The following is a 14,937-nucleotide window of genomic DNA, read 5'->3' as shown; positions in this document are numbered from 1 at the left end:
GAGGAGGATGCTGGCCCCATTGCCCTCCGGCTGTGGAGCCGGTAGGGCTGCTCCCTGCCCCTCACCACCCCCCTCCACACACATCTGTGTCCTTGGGCCTGGGCAGGCCTGGGGTCATGTGTGCACCTGTCCTGTGCGGCTGTTCTTGGTGAAGCAAGTGTGGAGGCAGGAGTGGGTTGTGCGTGTGATGGCATGTGGTGGGCACGCCAAGCCTGGTGGAGGTTATCTGATGGGAGTAGAATGTGGGGGGTGACACGCCTGGCTCCAAGTACTGACCCCCAACTTCTAGGGGCCGGCAGTACAGATGGGCCAGGGAGACCTCCCACAGGCTTCCCATTCCCTGGCCTCACCACAGGGCAGCCCCGGTGTCAGGAGAGCAGAGGGAAGGAAGTGTCCGTAGTTACTTGCAGTCATAGCCCCGTGGTCCCTTTCTTCCTTCGCTCCAAAAGCTACCCCAGGCCCACAAGCCTTGTGGCCGTGCCCTTGGAAGAAGTGTGGATGTGTGTCTAAATTAAAAGAAAAACTATTTAAACATTTTTTAACTAAATAAAAATTTATTTTTGTATGTAAGCTAAATGGCCTTTTAAATTCCTTCGAGCTTGGTTCCGCGGCCAGCCCGACGAGGAGTAGCTGCCGTGCATTTGGTTGTCCTGTGGGACGAACGTGGCCTTGCTGGGCCCCGGGGATCAACTTCATTCTTATTTTACGCCGTGTGACTGGTGTCCATAGTTCTCCCTCCTCGGCCACTAAGAGCCCAGTGCCTGCGTGCACAGAACCAAGGAGAGGGGCCTGCCCGAAGCGCCAGTCCCTGAGGGCTGTTAGGCAAGGAGGGGAATGTTCTAGAAATTCCATTTCTACCTGTACCAAGTGGGAGGTGGAGTTAGCCTTCCACAGAGGGGACAGTTGCCCCCTGAAAAGGCTTACCCTAGTATGGCTGAGTGTGTGGTGGTGTGTGTGTGCACGCGCAGTGGGCGGGGAGACTGGGGTTCCCCATGACAAAAGACGTGGGTCATGTTGAATCTAGGTGGAATTTTTAGTGACTGCGGTTTCCCCCTTGCTTATGTCATTATGAATAAAAGCTGTGATCTACCATGACCGTGCTGTGCTGCTGTCCTTCTGTGGGCATCATCATCTGGATGGGGAGGGGCCACAGGACGGGGCAGGCATTGCCTCCTGTGGCAGGAACAGTCTCCCACTGGCCGCTTGTGCCTGCGTTACATGCCAGGCTGCACGCTGGCACAGGCTACTGGCTTCCGCCGCCGCTTTCTCTTCCTCTTGAGGGCTGAAGCTGCTGTGCGTGGCTGCTCTGGTGTCAGCTCTGGTGTCTCAGTGGGAGAGGTAGAGCTGGTGGGGGGAAGGGAGGAGGAAGGCGCCGTTAGATGCGCCCAGAACCTCAGGTATCAGCTGAGCAGGATCCCACCTTCCTCACCTCAACACCTCCACCCGTTCCAGGACTGCAACAAAGAAGCCTCCAGTGAGCGTGGTCTCAGGGGTCGCCCGGAGACAGTGTTCGGCACCTGGAAAGGTGCCCAGTCCTCGGTGTGGCCAGGAGGGCAGGACAGGCACGAGCCTGGAGAGGAGACAGCATGGGCTTTTGGTTGAGAGCGGCTCCTCCCACCAGCCTGCCCAGCCCTACCTGAAGGCCCTAGTGCTTGAGTATGGGCCCAGGCCCTACCTGCCTACCTGAAGGCCCCGAGGCTCTTCTGCAAAGCCTCTTGCACCACGTCCTCGTTCTCTTCCTGGCACAGGGAGCACGTGGAGTAGACGAGGCGCTGCAGGGCGGGGAAGGTGAGTGCGTGGCACAGGGCTCGCTGCTGGAACCCTGCCAGGGCCTGCAAGCGCTCCTTGCTGGGGAGGCCAGCTCCGGGCTCCTCCAGCTGTCGGCCCACCATACCTGTGGAGCAGAGAGGCACTGTCCAAGCTGCACAGCCTGCCTGGCTCCACGCTGAACTCCATACCATCTTCCAGACAGCACACCAGGAGCCGGTGTTGGCCGGGGGGCACCGTTAGAAAGGCCAACTCAATCCAAGAATGGTTAGGCCTGGCTAAACCGCTGCTCCCCCTTCTCACCAGAGCCACTGCAGGAGGGGTCCAGCAGGATGTACTGGACCTGGCGGTACCGCTGGTCGGACGGGGAGACAGCCAGGAAGTCTCTCTCGGCTAGCTCACAGCAGGAGACGCCTGCCCGGGACAGCAGAGTAGCCATTGAGGCCAGCCGCTTGGCATCCAAGTCAAAGGCAAAGATCTTCCTAGGGGTGGGGAGAGGCAAGGTGAGCCACAGTGGGGAGAGGAGTCACCCGCCTGGGGCCCGGAGAGAACACACACTCACAAGTCCTGCCCCTCCTAAGGCGCCCTGGCAGGCTTGTGGGCTGCTAACCAACCGCTGGAAACCCACCCCCACCCCACCCGCTGCTCTATGGCCGCAAAAACGAGGCTTCCTCCTCCGGTGGAGAAGGACACTCTTAGAAACACACAGGAGCAGCTCTACCCTCTCCTGCTGGGCTACTGGGAGTCAGATTCGACTGACGGCAGTGAACTTGGAGTTTGCCCTGCGTCGGATTCCTGAAGGAGCCCTGGTGCCGTAGTGGTCAGCTCAGCTGGGGCTGCGATCAGAAAGGTCAGGAGTCTGAAACCACCAGCTGCTCCCAGGAGGCTTTCTACTCCTGCGAAGCGTTAGAAACTCACAGGAGCAGTTCTACCCCATCCTGCAGGGGCACGAGGAGTCATGGATTTCTCAGGCTGTTAACCTCGCCTGGAGCAGACAGCCTCATCTTTCTCCCTTGGAGCTGCTGGTGGGCTTGAACCGCTGGCCTTGCAGTCAGCAGCCCAACGCTTAACCTGCAGAGCCACCTGGGCTCCTTTCAGCAGCACGTGTGCCTAAATTGTCCAGCCCTCAGACCTACACAGTAAGGCAACGTGAAGCCAGGGCACAGGAAAATTATTAAAATGGTTCCCACGGTCCACGGTCAGATGCCTGCCCTGGGGACTCTTCCCCGTGTGTGTGGTCATCCCTGAGAACTTCCGAGGCCGAGGAGGAGGCGTTGAAGAAGGTGGCTTCTTTTGGTCCTCAGGACTATCCAGGGTCCCCTCCCAGCCTGCACGGCGGCGGCACTCACCCTTGATTCTTGAGAAGTGCAGCCAAGTGGCTGGTCTTGTTGCCCGGTGCAGCACACGCATCGATGACATGGGCGCCCGGCGGTGGGGCCAGCAGCATGGCTGGGAGGCAGCTGGCCTGGCAGAGCAGAGCACAGCAGTTGGGTGGACCTAAGCCCAAGCCAGGACTTGCCACGCCTCTGCCTCTGCCTCTGCCTCCCTTCTTCTACCGGCCTGCCTTCCCCACCTTGTCTTGGAGGATGAGGTGGCCGGCCTGGTACAGCGGGTGCTCATGCAGGTCCGTGTGCGGGGGGAACACCAGCAGCTCTGGCAGCAGGGGGTCCAGCAGGAAGTGTTTTCCCTTGAGGGCCCTCAAGTCTTCCAGGCTGCTCGGAGAGAGGGCAGGAGCAAGGGTTACGAACCGAGAACTCAGGGGTCGGTTCCCAATTCCTCCAGGACAGACGGACGGGACACATGCCGCTTTCACGGTGGATCTGTGGCAACACCTATTCTAAGCTGCTTTTAGAACCCCTGGTGGCTTGATGGCTGCTAACACAGCAAGGTCAGCGGGTGGGAGCCACCAGCCACCCCAGAGGAGAAAGACGGGTGCTCCGCTCCCCTAGAGTTCCAGGTCTCGGATGCGCCCAGGGACAGTCCTACCCTGTCCCAGAGGCTTGCTGTGAGTCGGCATCGACTCGGTGGCCTGAGCTTGGATTTGAAGAAACGAAGCAGGGCGGTAGGACAGCGGCAGTAGTCAGCTGTGAGGAAAATGGCTTCTCCAGCCCGATGGGCTGGGCTCAGCATCCCACCTCAGCCACTGCCGAGCGGGGGGAGGCTGGGCCAGGGAAGGGACCAGCCCTTGGCGCGCACACGTCTCTACAATGGCTGCTGCGAGGACAAACACTTAGAAGACTGCGTGGCCTGCACCGGCAGCCAGCGTGACCACAGCACAGCCACGGGCGGTGGATGAGCCCAGGGAGGAGGGGCGTCTGGGAAGGCAAGACTGGAGCTGACTCCGGAAGGAGAAGGCACTACGTGTGGGGCTGAGGGTCCGACAACAGGCCTTAGAGTGGGACTCTAATCCAAGCACAGCCATTCTCTACAGCTCTGCCCTGGAGTCCCAAGGGACTAGGAGAAGGAAAGAAAATTGGGTGTGGGGGCTGGGTGCCCTGGGGGTGCCTAGGTAAGTGGGCTGCCAACCAAGGGCTTGGTGGTGTAAACCTACTGGCTGCCCCACTGAAGAAACGTGGCAGCTGCTTCCGTCGTGGAAACCCCGAGGGGCACGTCTGCTCTGTCTGAGCGGGCACTGTGAGTCAGCTTTGACACCACGAGCCCGGTTTCAGTTGGGAGGGGGCAGCCAGACGTGACTTCTTGGGGTCATAGAAGGACAAAGCAGCAGGTGGGTGGGCGTCAGTCCCAGGGAGGGTGGAGGAGCATTCTGGGTGGAGAGCAGCTGCGGATGGTGCCAGCTGATGGGCCTGGCGTGGGAGTGGGTGGAGCAGCACTGAGAACCCAGGGAGGGTGGCCACGGGGCAGTGACAGCATCAGAGCTGGTTCTCAAGCTTTCTGCAGCCAACCACCGGGCTGGATGGAGCCAGGGCGTCTGCAAGTAGGGAGACCGGAGGACGGGATTCTTTGCCCAAGCCCAGCAGGAAGGGATGAGGGCCCCAAGCGAGGTACTGCCAAGAGGAGAACGGAGGAGTGGATCTGAGAGAGAGGACAGGAGGAGAAGGGGTCAGCCTCCAGCTGACTCAGGTTCCGGCTCCGGGCACCCAGAAGGGTAAGAGTGGTAGCCGGAGGTTACGCAGATGGTGCAGAGTCTAAGGAGGAAGATGCTGACGGCAATTTGACATCTGCCTCGACGATTTCCGCGAGACCCGTGGGAACCTGAGGGAGGAGGAGCCAGAGGACTCCAGCCTGGGGCTCAGGATCCATCAGGGTAGAGGTAGAAGACAGAACGAGCTTGGATGAGACTTCAGAGAGGAGAGCAGCCTTAGGAGAGGGAGACTATGCTGGGAAACAGGAAGCAAACCCACAGGGTGCCACCCCCCACCACCACCACGGCGCCCCTGGACTAGGCCGCACAGGCAGGTGTCACACTCACCTGGAAGCCCGTCCCTGGTACGAGAAGCCTTGTCTCTTGAGGTAATCAATGGCATCATCAACGCACGTCTTGAGGGTGTTCACCCGCACAAACCGAGGCATCTGGGGGGCTGCGAGCAAGCAGTGAGCAGCAAGGTCCTCCTCTCTGAGGACCCCCATGGCTAGCCCCCAGCCCAGGACACTTCCCAGCTCACCTGACCCAGGATTGGATCCCAGTTCCAACAGGTCCTCATTCCGGCTCACCCCTCGCTGAACCTTCAGCCGGGCCAACTCGGCCTTGAGCCTTGCCTGGTGCCGGGCCAGCAGTGGCTTCCAGCGACCCCCACCCCTTTGAAAGCCCTGTCCCAGCAGCAGCTCGTACACGAGTACCTGGGGACCAAGAAGTGGGAGGGATGAAGAGTAAAGCCTCAGAGCCAAAGTAGGAACCTTGGCGGCACAGTGGTTACGTGTTAGCCCGTTAACCGCAAGGTCAACAGTTCGAAACCACAAGCCAGCTCTGGGGAAGAAAGGCAAGACTTTCTTTTCAAAACCCACAGGGGCAGTTGACTCAATCCTATACGGTCGCTGTGAGCCAGGATTTTTTGGGGGTAGTTTTGTGTTTTTTAGAACTAAGATGAGCTAATTACTTTATCAAGGATCACACATGCATCTGGGGGCAGATCCGGGATGGGAACTGGCACGCCACCCCTCCTCTTCCTCCTGGACAGCACCTTTCTGTTTGTGTCTTCCATACTTGGTACTTGGGGTTGTGTGCACGCACACACGCACTGCAGCAGGGTCCTCCAGTCTAAGTATGCCACCAAGTATGGGCTCCTAACTACTAAAAAGTCCCAGAGCCAGGAGCCGCTCTGGGATCCCGTTTGCAGTTTAGACCAGCTGCCACGAATCACTTGGGACTCGCAGTAACGCGAGGGGCAGGGTGGAAGTGTTCCCTGGGCATCCCGCGGTTTGTAAAGCTTTGCGGGAGCAGTCTCGCGGAGCAGCTGAAGGGTTCAACCTGCCAGCAAGGGAGGCACAAGCGGCTCAGCCACGCGCAGTGGCGGCGGGTGGGCGGGGCCTCCAGGTGGGCGGTGCCTCTCGGTGGGCGGTGCCTCGCTAGTCCCGCCCCGAGGCTCGCCCCTCACCTTGGCCACGTGCGGCCGCAGCTTCTTCTCGGCGCGGAGGAGCCCCGCGCTGGCGATGACGGCGTCCAGCACGGCCGAGTAGCGCTGCGTCTCGCACACCAACGCGTACAGCTGCTTCACGTTCTGCGCGCGGCCGGAAGCGGACCCTGAGTCGGGGTCGGTGCGCCCAGCCCAGAGCCCGCCCGCGCCTCCGCACCCTGCACCCCCGCCCCGCGCCGCCTCGGACCCCTGCTACCTGGAAGCGGCTGCTGTACACCAGTCCCTTGATGGAGCCCTGGCGGTTCTCGACACCCGCCAGCACGGCGGCCGCGGCCCCGTACAGCGCCATGTTGGCCTGGCCGCGTGCTTTACGGCCCGACCGCAAAACGCGGCGTGTTTTACGGTTCTGTCGCAAAGCGCGCGCCCGCGCTTCCTGGGCCGGAAAAGCACGTTTTGGGACCTTTGATCAGTATTCCCCGAATAAACTCCCTAAATCCTTTTTGTCCCACCAAACCAAAAGTTACGAATGATGGGATTTTTAAGAAATATGTTAGTGTGGTTTGGGGTTTCTGTTCTGGGGGATCCCCCTGATCCACATACATTTTTGTGTAAGGTTTTTGGTTAAGTCTTGTTCTAGGAGAGAGGAGACCCTGAATGTAAATGTAATTTATAGAGACACCTGTGTTAAGTCTTACACAGGACAGAGACAATTCAACCCACATGAGGTCACAGAACCCCTGAGACACTTCTATAGAGACTCAAGACCACGTGGAAGGGGCTCAATGCCTTGCGGTCCCAGGCTGGATGACAAACGTGGAGTTAGGATTTGTCCCATGTGGTAGACTTGCCCACTCGCAAGAATGGTGAGGACCCTTAAAACGAGGCAGCCACAGGGGCGGGGGGTGGGGGGGCAGCTCCACCTTGTCCCATAGGATCCTCATGAGTCAGCATCGACTCCGTGGCGGTGGGTTTGAGTACCCCCAAATCCCATCAAACGTAAAATAAAAATCTCTGCACAACAGAACGGAATACTGCACGGCCCTGCGCCACCCTGACCGTCATCCTTATGCCGGTGCCCATGGGTGCAGCCACGGTGTCAATCCATCTTGTCAGCCGCCTTCCACTGTTTGGCCACGCCTCCACTTTACCAAACATGATGCCTTTTTCCAGGGACTGGCCTCTTCTGACAGTATGCCCACAGGATGTAAGAGGGAATCTTGCCATCCTTGCCTCTAAGGAACACTCTGGCTGAGTTTCTTCCAATACAGAATGGTTGGAATAGTAGAGCAGAGAACACCCTCCAAAATGGAATGACAGCCATCCTCATAGAGCCCAGCTACTACCCCACCGAAGGAATTCCATCTAGAAGGGCCATATTACCGGATTCCAGCTCAGCTGCTAACCCGAAGGTTGGGAGTTCAAACCCACTAGCCACTCAGGAGGAAAAGGAAGCTGCCTGCTCCCATGAAGATTGATGGTCTTGGAACCCCGAACCATTATCCCTTTAGGATGCACCTAAGCCTTGCCTTCCTCTTGGTACTCTGTGATCTGCGCTTCTAGTCTCTAAATTCTCCATCTGATGTAGCAATCCCCCCCAAGACCCTTCTGTAATGAGTGGCCCCAGGGTCCTCCCTGTTTGAACATGCACAGGGAATACGTTAGGTTTCTGGAGTGTTCTACCTCAGTTTTTGCTTCTCAACGCTGAAAGAATTCACGCAACAGAGCACTTTTGTAATCCAAGGGGAGCTTCAGGTAGTTCAGTCTCAAAAGTACATGCTATTTCTGGAAAGCATGCAAGGCTGCGTGAGGAGCTCACGGGTGTTCGAGACTGAACGTGAAAAACCACGTGGAAAGAATTCTGGAACAGGAGTGGGAAGCCACACATGTGGAACCAAGAGCAGGAAAATCCCCAGAGGCCAAGAGAGCAAGCACCCATACACCCACAGGCAGGAGAGATTTCCCCACCCCCTGTCCCGTCCCGCAAGACGTTCACCGTGGATCCTGGGGGAGAGAGTGGGAATTGGGGGGGTACAAGAGGCACGGAGAATGAGGACAAGACAATATCCTGATCAAGTCCTGTTTTAATGAACAAAGAGTCACAGCTTATAACGGCCAGCCAAGGGGGCAGCCTCAGCTGCACATGCAGATTAGGCACCTTGGCAACAGGCCAATCAGGGAGTTCAGGGGAGCGTGCCCTGCCCATGAGTCAGTAAGGGCTTACAGTCTTCAATTAGGTACGCAGAGGAGTGGCATGTACATGCAAATCAAGCATAGGGGAAGCCGATCTTTTGCCCAATCAAGGGGATGCAGGACAGGGGTGCTTATCTAAAGAGCATCACCCCTTGTTTGCTCAAGCTTTACAGCTGCAGTGCTCTGTCACGTAGGCTGGGGTAGAAGAATGCCCAGAGCTCAGGCTAATAAATTCCAAGTAATGGCCTGGCCTCATGGCTCCAGGCAAGTCCTAATAAATTCCAAGCAATGGCCGGGCCTCATGGCTCCAGACAACCCCCCTTGCAGAGCATACGGGGAAGATAAGAAGGCCCCAAGCTCTGCCCATAGTTGGGTTTTGTTCCCTCCTATCTCCACTGGCTGGGGAGGCGTGGTCGAGGGTATTGGCCAACCTTCTTGGCTGAGTTTAAGCACACCTGTGGGATGTCATGTGTCTTGGTTATGGCCAGGTTTAGCTTCACCTATGCCTAGGTGGCCTTAGCCTGCACATGCTCAGTCTGGATTTTCCCATCGGTATCTAATTAGTGTGCCTGGTTCCTTGCCAACCCCTTTATTGTGGCAATGAACAGCTAGTTTTTGATTAGCGCAGGCATTCAGAAAGACAACCCCCTTTGACCCTAATCTAGCGACCTGTCAAATACATCAGTATTCTTCAACTTCGCCCCACACATACCCCAAGAGTCGCTGGAAGGAGCCACGTGGTCTGATCCACTGAAAGGAGCCCTGGTGGCCTAGGGAGTTCCACCTCGGGCTGCTCCTCACAAGGCCGGCTGCTGGAAAATGACCAGACGTCTGTGGAAGAAAGCTGAGTCAGGCTTTCTAGTCATGTCACGAGTTACAGTCTTAGAAAGCCACAGGGGCAGGTCTTGGCTGTCCTGTAGGATCACCCGCCAGGGTCGGCGCTGACCCGGTGGCAGGGGTTGCTTTAGTTTGTTTCACCTGAGCCTATTTATGAACCAAGAGCTCCACCTAGAGCAGCGGTGCTCAACCTCCCTAACGCCTACAGTTCCTTGTGTGGTGGGGACGCCCAACCATAAAATGATTTCCGTTGCTACTTCCTCACGGTCATTTTGGTACTGTGATGAATCGGTTGACTCCTGTGAAAGGGTCGTGGGACCCCCAGGTGGAGAACCACTCCTCTGGAGACCCTCAGAGAGAATGTGGCTCACCCACCAGACAGACCTCCACTTACAGACAGACGGGTATGAGGGCAGGGAGGGGCAGGAAGGGCTCTCGGAAGCTGGAGGGATGGAGGACCCAGGTGTCTTCATCTTGGAGATACGTGGCATTTTGCTCCTGTCTGTGCAGACAAGAACTCCCCTTTCTGTTTCTTTGGGGGTTGGTTATGTTTGTGATTCTTTAGGAAGAAGCCCCTATGCACAGACCACACTGAATAATCGTGGGTGGGTCATACTTCTCCTCCTTGAGGCACCACCCAAAGTGCCAAACTCACTGCCATCGAGTCAACTCGAGGTCATACTGACCGTAGAGGACAGGGCACAACAACTCCTGAGTCCCCGAGACGAACTCTGTATGGGTGTGCAAAGTTTCCTCTCTCGCTCTTGGAGCAGCCGGTTGTTTTGAACTGCTGACCCTGAAGTTAGCAGCTCCGCGTGGTGTACCCATCCCATCACCAGGGCTCCTCTGAGGGGCACAGCAGGGACATGAATTACTGGGAATTCTGAGTGGGAGACTCGTCTCTTTGCCCCGTTGCCCCATCTGTGTATTTGAATCACTGGGTTGTGTCAATATGGACTCGCGAGTCTTCATCTTATACTTTGAGCTATACTCACAAACCAACGTTACCGTGTGCCTCGCCCCATTTTTCCCACTGTTGGCCCTCGGGGGCACGCTGAGTTGGCCCTTGGGTCCCCCTGACACACACACACACACACACATCACTGTGGGCTGCTTCGTCAGTTGTCTTTTGAGCAAGTCCTGCCTGCCTGGCACAACGGGTTCCTCCAAGCTTATCTTGTATGTCTTGGAAATCCTGTCCCAGTCCTAGACTGGAACCACGTCCCCAAGGAGCTCTGGTTCTCTGTGTTGGAGAGTCATGTTAGATGTGGGTGTCCGGTGACCTGTTCCTCACAGCCCTTTTAAATGTGCCGATTCACAGCCCCGACCGAAAAAACAAACCCACTGCCGGGCGAGTCGATTCGGACTCACAGGGCCCGGGAGGACAGCGCGGCACTGTCCCTCGGGCTGTAAGTCTTCCTGGGGGCAGGGTGCCTGCCTTTCCCCCGCAGGAAGTGTGAACCTCTATCTTGCATTTAGCCTGGCGCTCCCTCCGGCCTACCAAACCCTATTCCGGCTGGGGTGGCTTCCCATTCCCGGAGCCAATTCTCAGTCCCCCTGGCTGCCACGTGCAACCTGCTAGTGGGCCAGCCTCTGGTCTCCTGTCCATCAGTCTTACCTTGTCTTTGTCCCCCCAGTATCACGATGACCACAGCATGAAGTTCATATGCACTGAAGTAGCTCTGACAGCCCGCCCTGGTCCAGCCACGCCCCCCCCCCATACCCCCGCCCCAAGCGGTAGCATCTCCCCTGCTCCAGACTCAGAGGCTTTTGCGGTGGCATGAGATGTTTATATGGATCTTCCAGCCGTGTCTCTGGAATTCCCATCAAAGGACTGGAAGTAGTTGTCGTCGTCGTTGTTAGGGGCCATCAAGCTGGTTCCAACCTGCAGCGCCTCTGCGCGCAGCGGGAGGAAACACTGCCGTTGCGCCATCCTCACAATCGGTCCTGTGCTGGATCTCGTGGTGTCCATCCACCTCCTTGAGGGCCTTCCTCTGTTTTGCTCCACTGTACCCAGCAGGATGGCCTTCTCCAGGGACTGGGCTCGCCTGACAACATGTCCAAACTGCAGAAGACAAGTCTCACCAACCTTGTGTCAAGGGGCGCCGGCCAGTCCGCCTTTCAAACGGAAGGGTTGGGCGGCGCTATGCAAACAGAGTGTGTGACGCGAAGCGAGGGATTGGTCGGTTTTAGTTGCCACACCCCTGGCTGTCAGGATGCTGCTCTCTTTGAAGCCGAAGCAGAGCGAGCGCAATGCTGACAGATCACATTGGAGTCTCTGAGACCAGAGGCACCAGGGACTGCTGCACAGAGACCATGAGACAGAGGAGGAGGAGGAGGAGCAGCGCGGAGATATGGGGCTGTAAGAACAGAGGAACAGGCAGGCTTCCTGGCCCTGAGAGGCAGAGGTCAAGGGACCACGTGGCCGAGGAGAGGCTGAGGACCGCTGAGAAACATGGCTGCTGGCTGAGGACAGGTATCCCCGTGAAGCCCCAATTGCATCTTTACTATTTCTTGACTGTGACTTGTGGTAACCTAATGAACTAATAAGCCCTAATAAGCCCCCATCTCTGGGAGTTCTGTGTGCCATACAACGAGCTACCCAGCCTGGCAGAGGCAGAGTGCCGTGCCAGGGACAGCTGGTGTGAGAGCAGGGTCAAGAGGGGTGGCGCGTAGCAGTTGGCCTGAGCCCTGCCTTTTGGCAACAGGGAAGCCAGAGGAGGTCAGAGATGGCCTCAAAGCCGTTGACCGCAGCCCTTCTCTCTCTGCCCGTATCCCCCGCCCATTAGTTTCCAGGCTGATTCCTCCCTGGAGAATTAACTGCTGGTTCCTCTCCACATCGGATGGAAATCACTTAAGAGCGTTGGGCCAGAAGCCGCAGACTTAACTCTGACCAGCCGATCAGAACCAAAGGGATTGCATTCAATGCATTAAGTGGGTGGGGGCATCATCCGGCGGGCATGAGAAAGGAGCCCTCCAGCAGAGGCATGGCAGGGATGCTGAGCCAGGGCTAGGTCTACAAGCCTGGGCAACACTAGGGAACCAGAGATGATGCAGTACTTGGGGCTCCCAGAAGCACCCCGACTGTTCCTTTCCCTGGAGGGATGAAGGAGAGGCCCTCCTGGCAGGAGGCTTCGGTACAGGACATCTGTCAACCCATAGCCCGGTAGGCGGAAACAAGAAAAATAAGTACCTCAAGCTCCTTCTCCTGTCCCAGAGTTGGGGATGGGTGGGTGGGTAGGGGGAGCTCCTGCTGGCACCTTCCACACCAACTGAACTCAATGGATGCCTGAGGATTGACATTTCCTTGGGGCCAGCAGCCACCTTCCAGGACAGATAGTAGGGCGGTGAAGGTTCAGGGAAGACAGGAGGAGTCAGTCTTTGGTCCCATCAGACAATTGAAGGAGGAGCTACTACGGGGCCTGCAAGGCCTGAAACCCACAGCAGGGACCAAGGCTGATGGATTCCGCCCACAAAAGGACCACAAGCCACTCATCTGTTCAGAGAGTTTATGACTTACGTAGACAGCAAAAGACAGCATGACCGAAGGTTCCAGGTCCCCGTGGTCCTTGTCCCACACACCCAAAGGGATAACACCACCATCAAAGGGAGGCCGGCTGCATGGTGAGGTGGGGAGGACCCCACAGCTGATGAGCAAACTCTAGACCATGATGAGACATTTCATCATCTGCAGCTCTGTTCCAAGGAACGGGAGCAGAAAGCCTCTTACCTCATCAGAATGCTGACTGTTGGCAGTGAGGAGGCCTATTTCTCATGATGGCCTTCAGAGGGGTGTGGCAATTACATCATCTCCTGCCAACTTGAGCAACGGGGTGGAGTCTAGCCTGTCAATCAGGTCATAGCCAATGAGGCCTCTATGTGGACAAAGCTTTCTCCTGAAGATTCTGGGAACTCCTGACTTCCTCCCTGGAGGCGGGACGCAAACTCCCTGACAAGCCACGTGGCGCTACATTGATGGAGCCAGAGCCCTGGAGCTGGAGGAGCCACGTGGAGACCCATGCCAGCACTGAGGTACTTCCACTGACACTGGATCCACAAGACTTTCCACCCACTGGCCCATGATCTTCCTGCATTCGGCATCACTGCATGTGTCTAAACAGGACTTTATGGACTAGTATTGGACATATGGGCTAATATCGGACTTATAGACTTGATCTGGACTGGGCTGGGATGTTTTCTTAATATATAATTACTCTTTGATATTAAGCTGTTTCTTAGACACGCATGAGTCTTCTGGATTCCTTTCTCTAGTCCACCCAAACTAACACGAGAGGACAAGGGGGCAGCGAGCGAGGACCTTGAAACAGCCTCTCACAAGCCCTGCTGGGCTCCTGGACGTTCTGCTGAGACTCAGAGAGGCCTCATGGCCCTCACGGGGCCTGTGAGCTGAAGCGTAGGCAGCCCATGGGCCACAGTGGCAGAAGGCGCTGAAGTGCCCTGGCCACAGGTGACCCTGCTTCAACCATGCCCTCTCCTTCCACATGCTTCGGAGGGAAGGTGCCTGAGGGACAGGGACAGGACCGCCGTCAGCAGATGTGGCCTCTGGGCCCACTCCCTGGTGTCCAGCAGCACGCCCAGGGGGCCCCTCTCTCACTTTCCTTTGCAATCCTGCCATTTTCAAGCCTTATTTCCTCATCTACCTGAGAGGGTAACCCATAGAGACCTTTGGGGACACAGCCCCTACTCCTCTCCCCCAGGACCCAGGCCCGAGTCATTTGAGCCTCATGTGGGTCAATGGCCAGGTGGTCTGTGACTCTCCAGTACGGACCATGTGGGCAGGGGGTGGAATGGAGATCTGGGCCCCCAGAGGTTGGCCCTCATGTTAGCTGGGGGCCTCTCTCAAGAAACTCACTCATTCCGTTCCAACCTTTTCTCTGACTCTGAGCTCTCTGACGACCGCTGTCCCTTGTCTGAATTCTTGTGAGCCAGACAAGAACTGAGAGAGGAGAGGCCCTGAACCGGGAGCGGCCTCCCACGAATGCCGCGTGGAAGGAAAAGTCTTGGGTGGGAACGTTCGCTGTCGGAAGAAGCAGTACAGATGGCGTGGTTATTTGGACCTGGAGAGCTTGCTTGGAGGTTCTAGCTGGGGAGCAGGTGAGCCCCGGGAGTGTAGTGGTTACGTACTGGGCTGGGATCCGCAGGGTCCACCGTTCGAAATCACCAGCCACTCCTCGGGAGAAACGCAGGGCTTTCTGCTCCTGTACAGTTACGGTCCTGGAAGTCCACAGGGGCCGCTCTGCCCTGTCCTACAGCAGGGTCGCTATGAGTCTGAATCGCCTCAATGCCACTGTGTTTGGTTTGGTTTGAAGCAGGGGAGCACAGCTGCTCTGATACCCTTGACGGAAGGGCCGGCCTCCTTCTATCGGGGAAGGTCATCCTCTTCAATGGGGCTTGCAGCTCCAGGAGAGGGAGAAGCCCATGGAGCACCGAGGGAGGAAGGGGACACCCACCTTGGCAGCCAGATGAGCTGAGTCAACCCCGGCAATCAGTAGGGCGACAGATGTCGCATCTGAGAGAACATGGTAGCTATTTGGGACCAAGAGATACTCTGCCTGACCGCCCACTGTGGCCGGTCACCAAGGGCCAGACC

At 57.3% G+C, this 14,937-nt stretch overlaps 1 protein-coding gene across 1 annotated transcript; it reads right to left on the bottom strand.

Moving 5' to 3' along the window:
- Positions 1 to 538: 538 nt before the first annotated feature.
- NSUN5 (NOP2/Sun RNA methyltransferase 5) lies at positions 539 to 6,673 on the bottom strand. Its single transcript, XM_075564872.1, has 10 exons — positions 6,556 to 6,673; positions 6,321 to 6,443; positions 5,391 to 5,565; positions 5,198 to 5,306; positions 3,341 to 3,479; positions 3,117 to 3,232; positions 2,071 to 2,249; positions 1,684 to 1,894; positions 1,430 to 1,570; positions 539 to 1,344 (listed from the first exon to the last, which is right to left on the bottom strand). The coding sequence occupies exons 1-10, from the start codon at positions 6,646 to 6,648 to the stop codon at positions 1,215 to 1,217; spliced, it is 1,416 nt and encodes a 471-aa protein (XP_075420987.1). The 5' UTR covers positions 6,649 to 6,673; the 3' UTR covers positions 539 to 1,214.
- Positions 6,674 to 14,937: the final 8,264 nt, after the last annotated feature.

The sequence above is a fragment of the Tenrec ecaudatus genome, chromosome 12, assembly GCF_050624435.1.
Source record: "Tenrec ecaudatus isolate mTenEca1 chromosome 12, mTenEca1.hap1, whole genome shotgun sequence".
Taxonomy (NCBI): Eukaryota; Metazoa; Chordata; class Mammalia; order Afrosoricida; family Tenrecidae; genus Tenrec; species Tenrec ecaudatus.
This window is presented reverse-complemented; position numbering and strand designations above follow the sequence as displayed.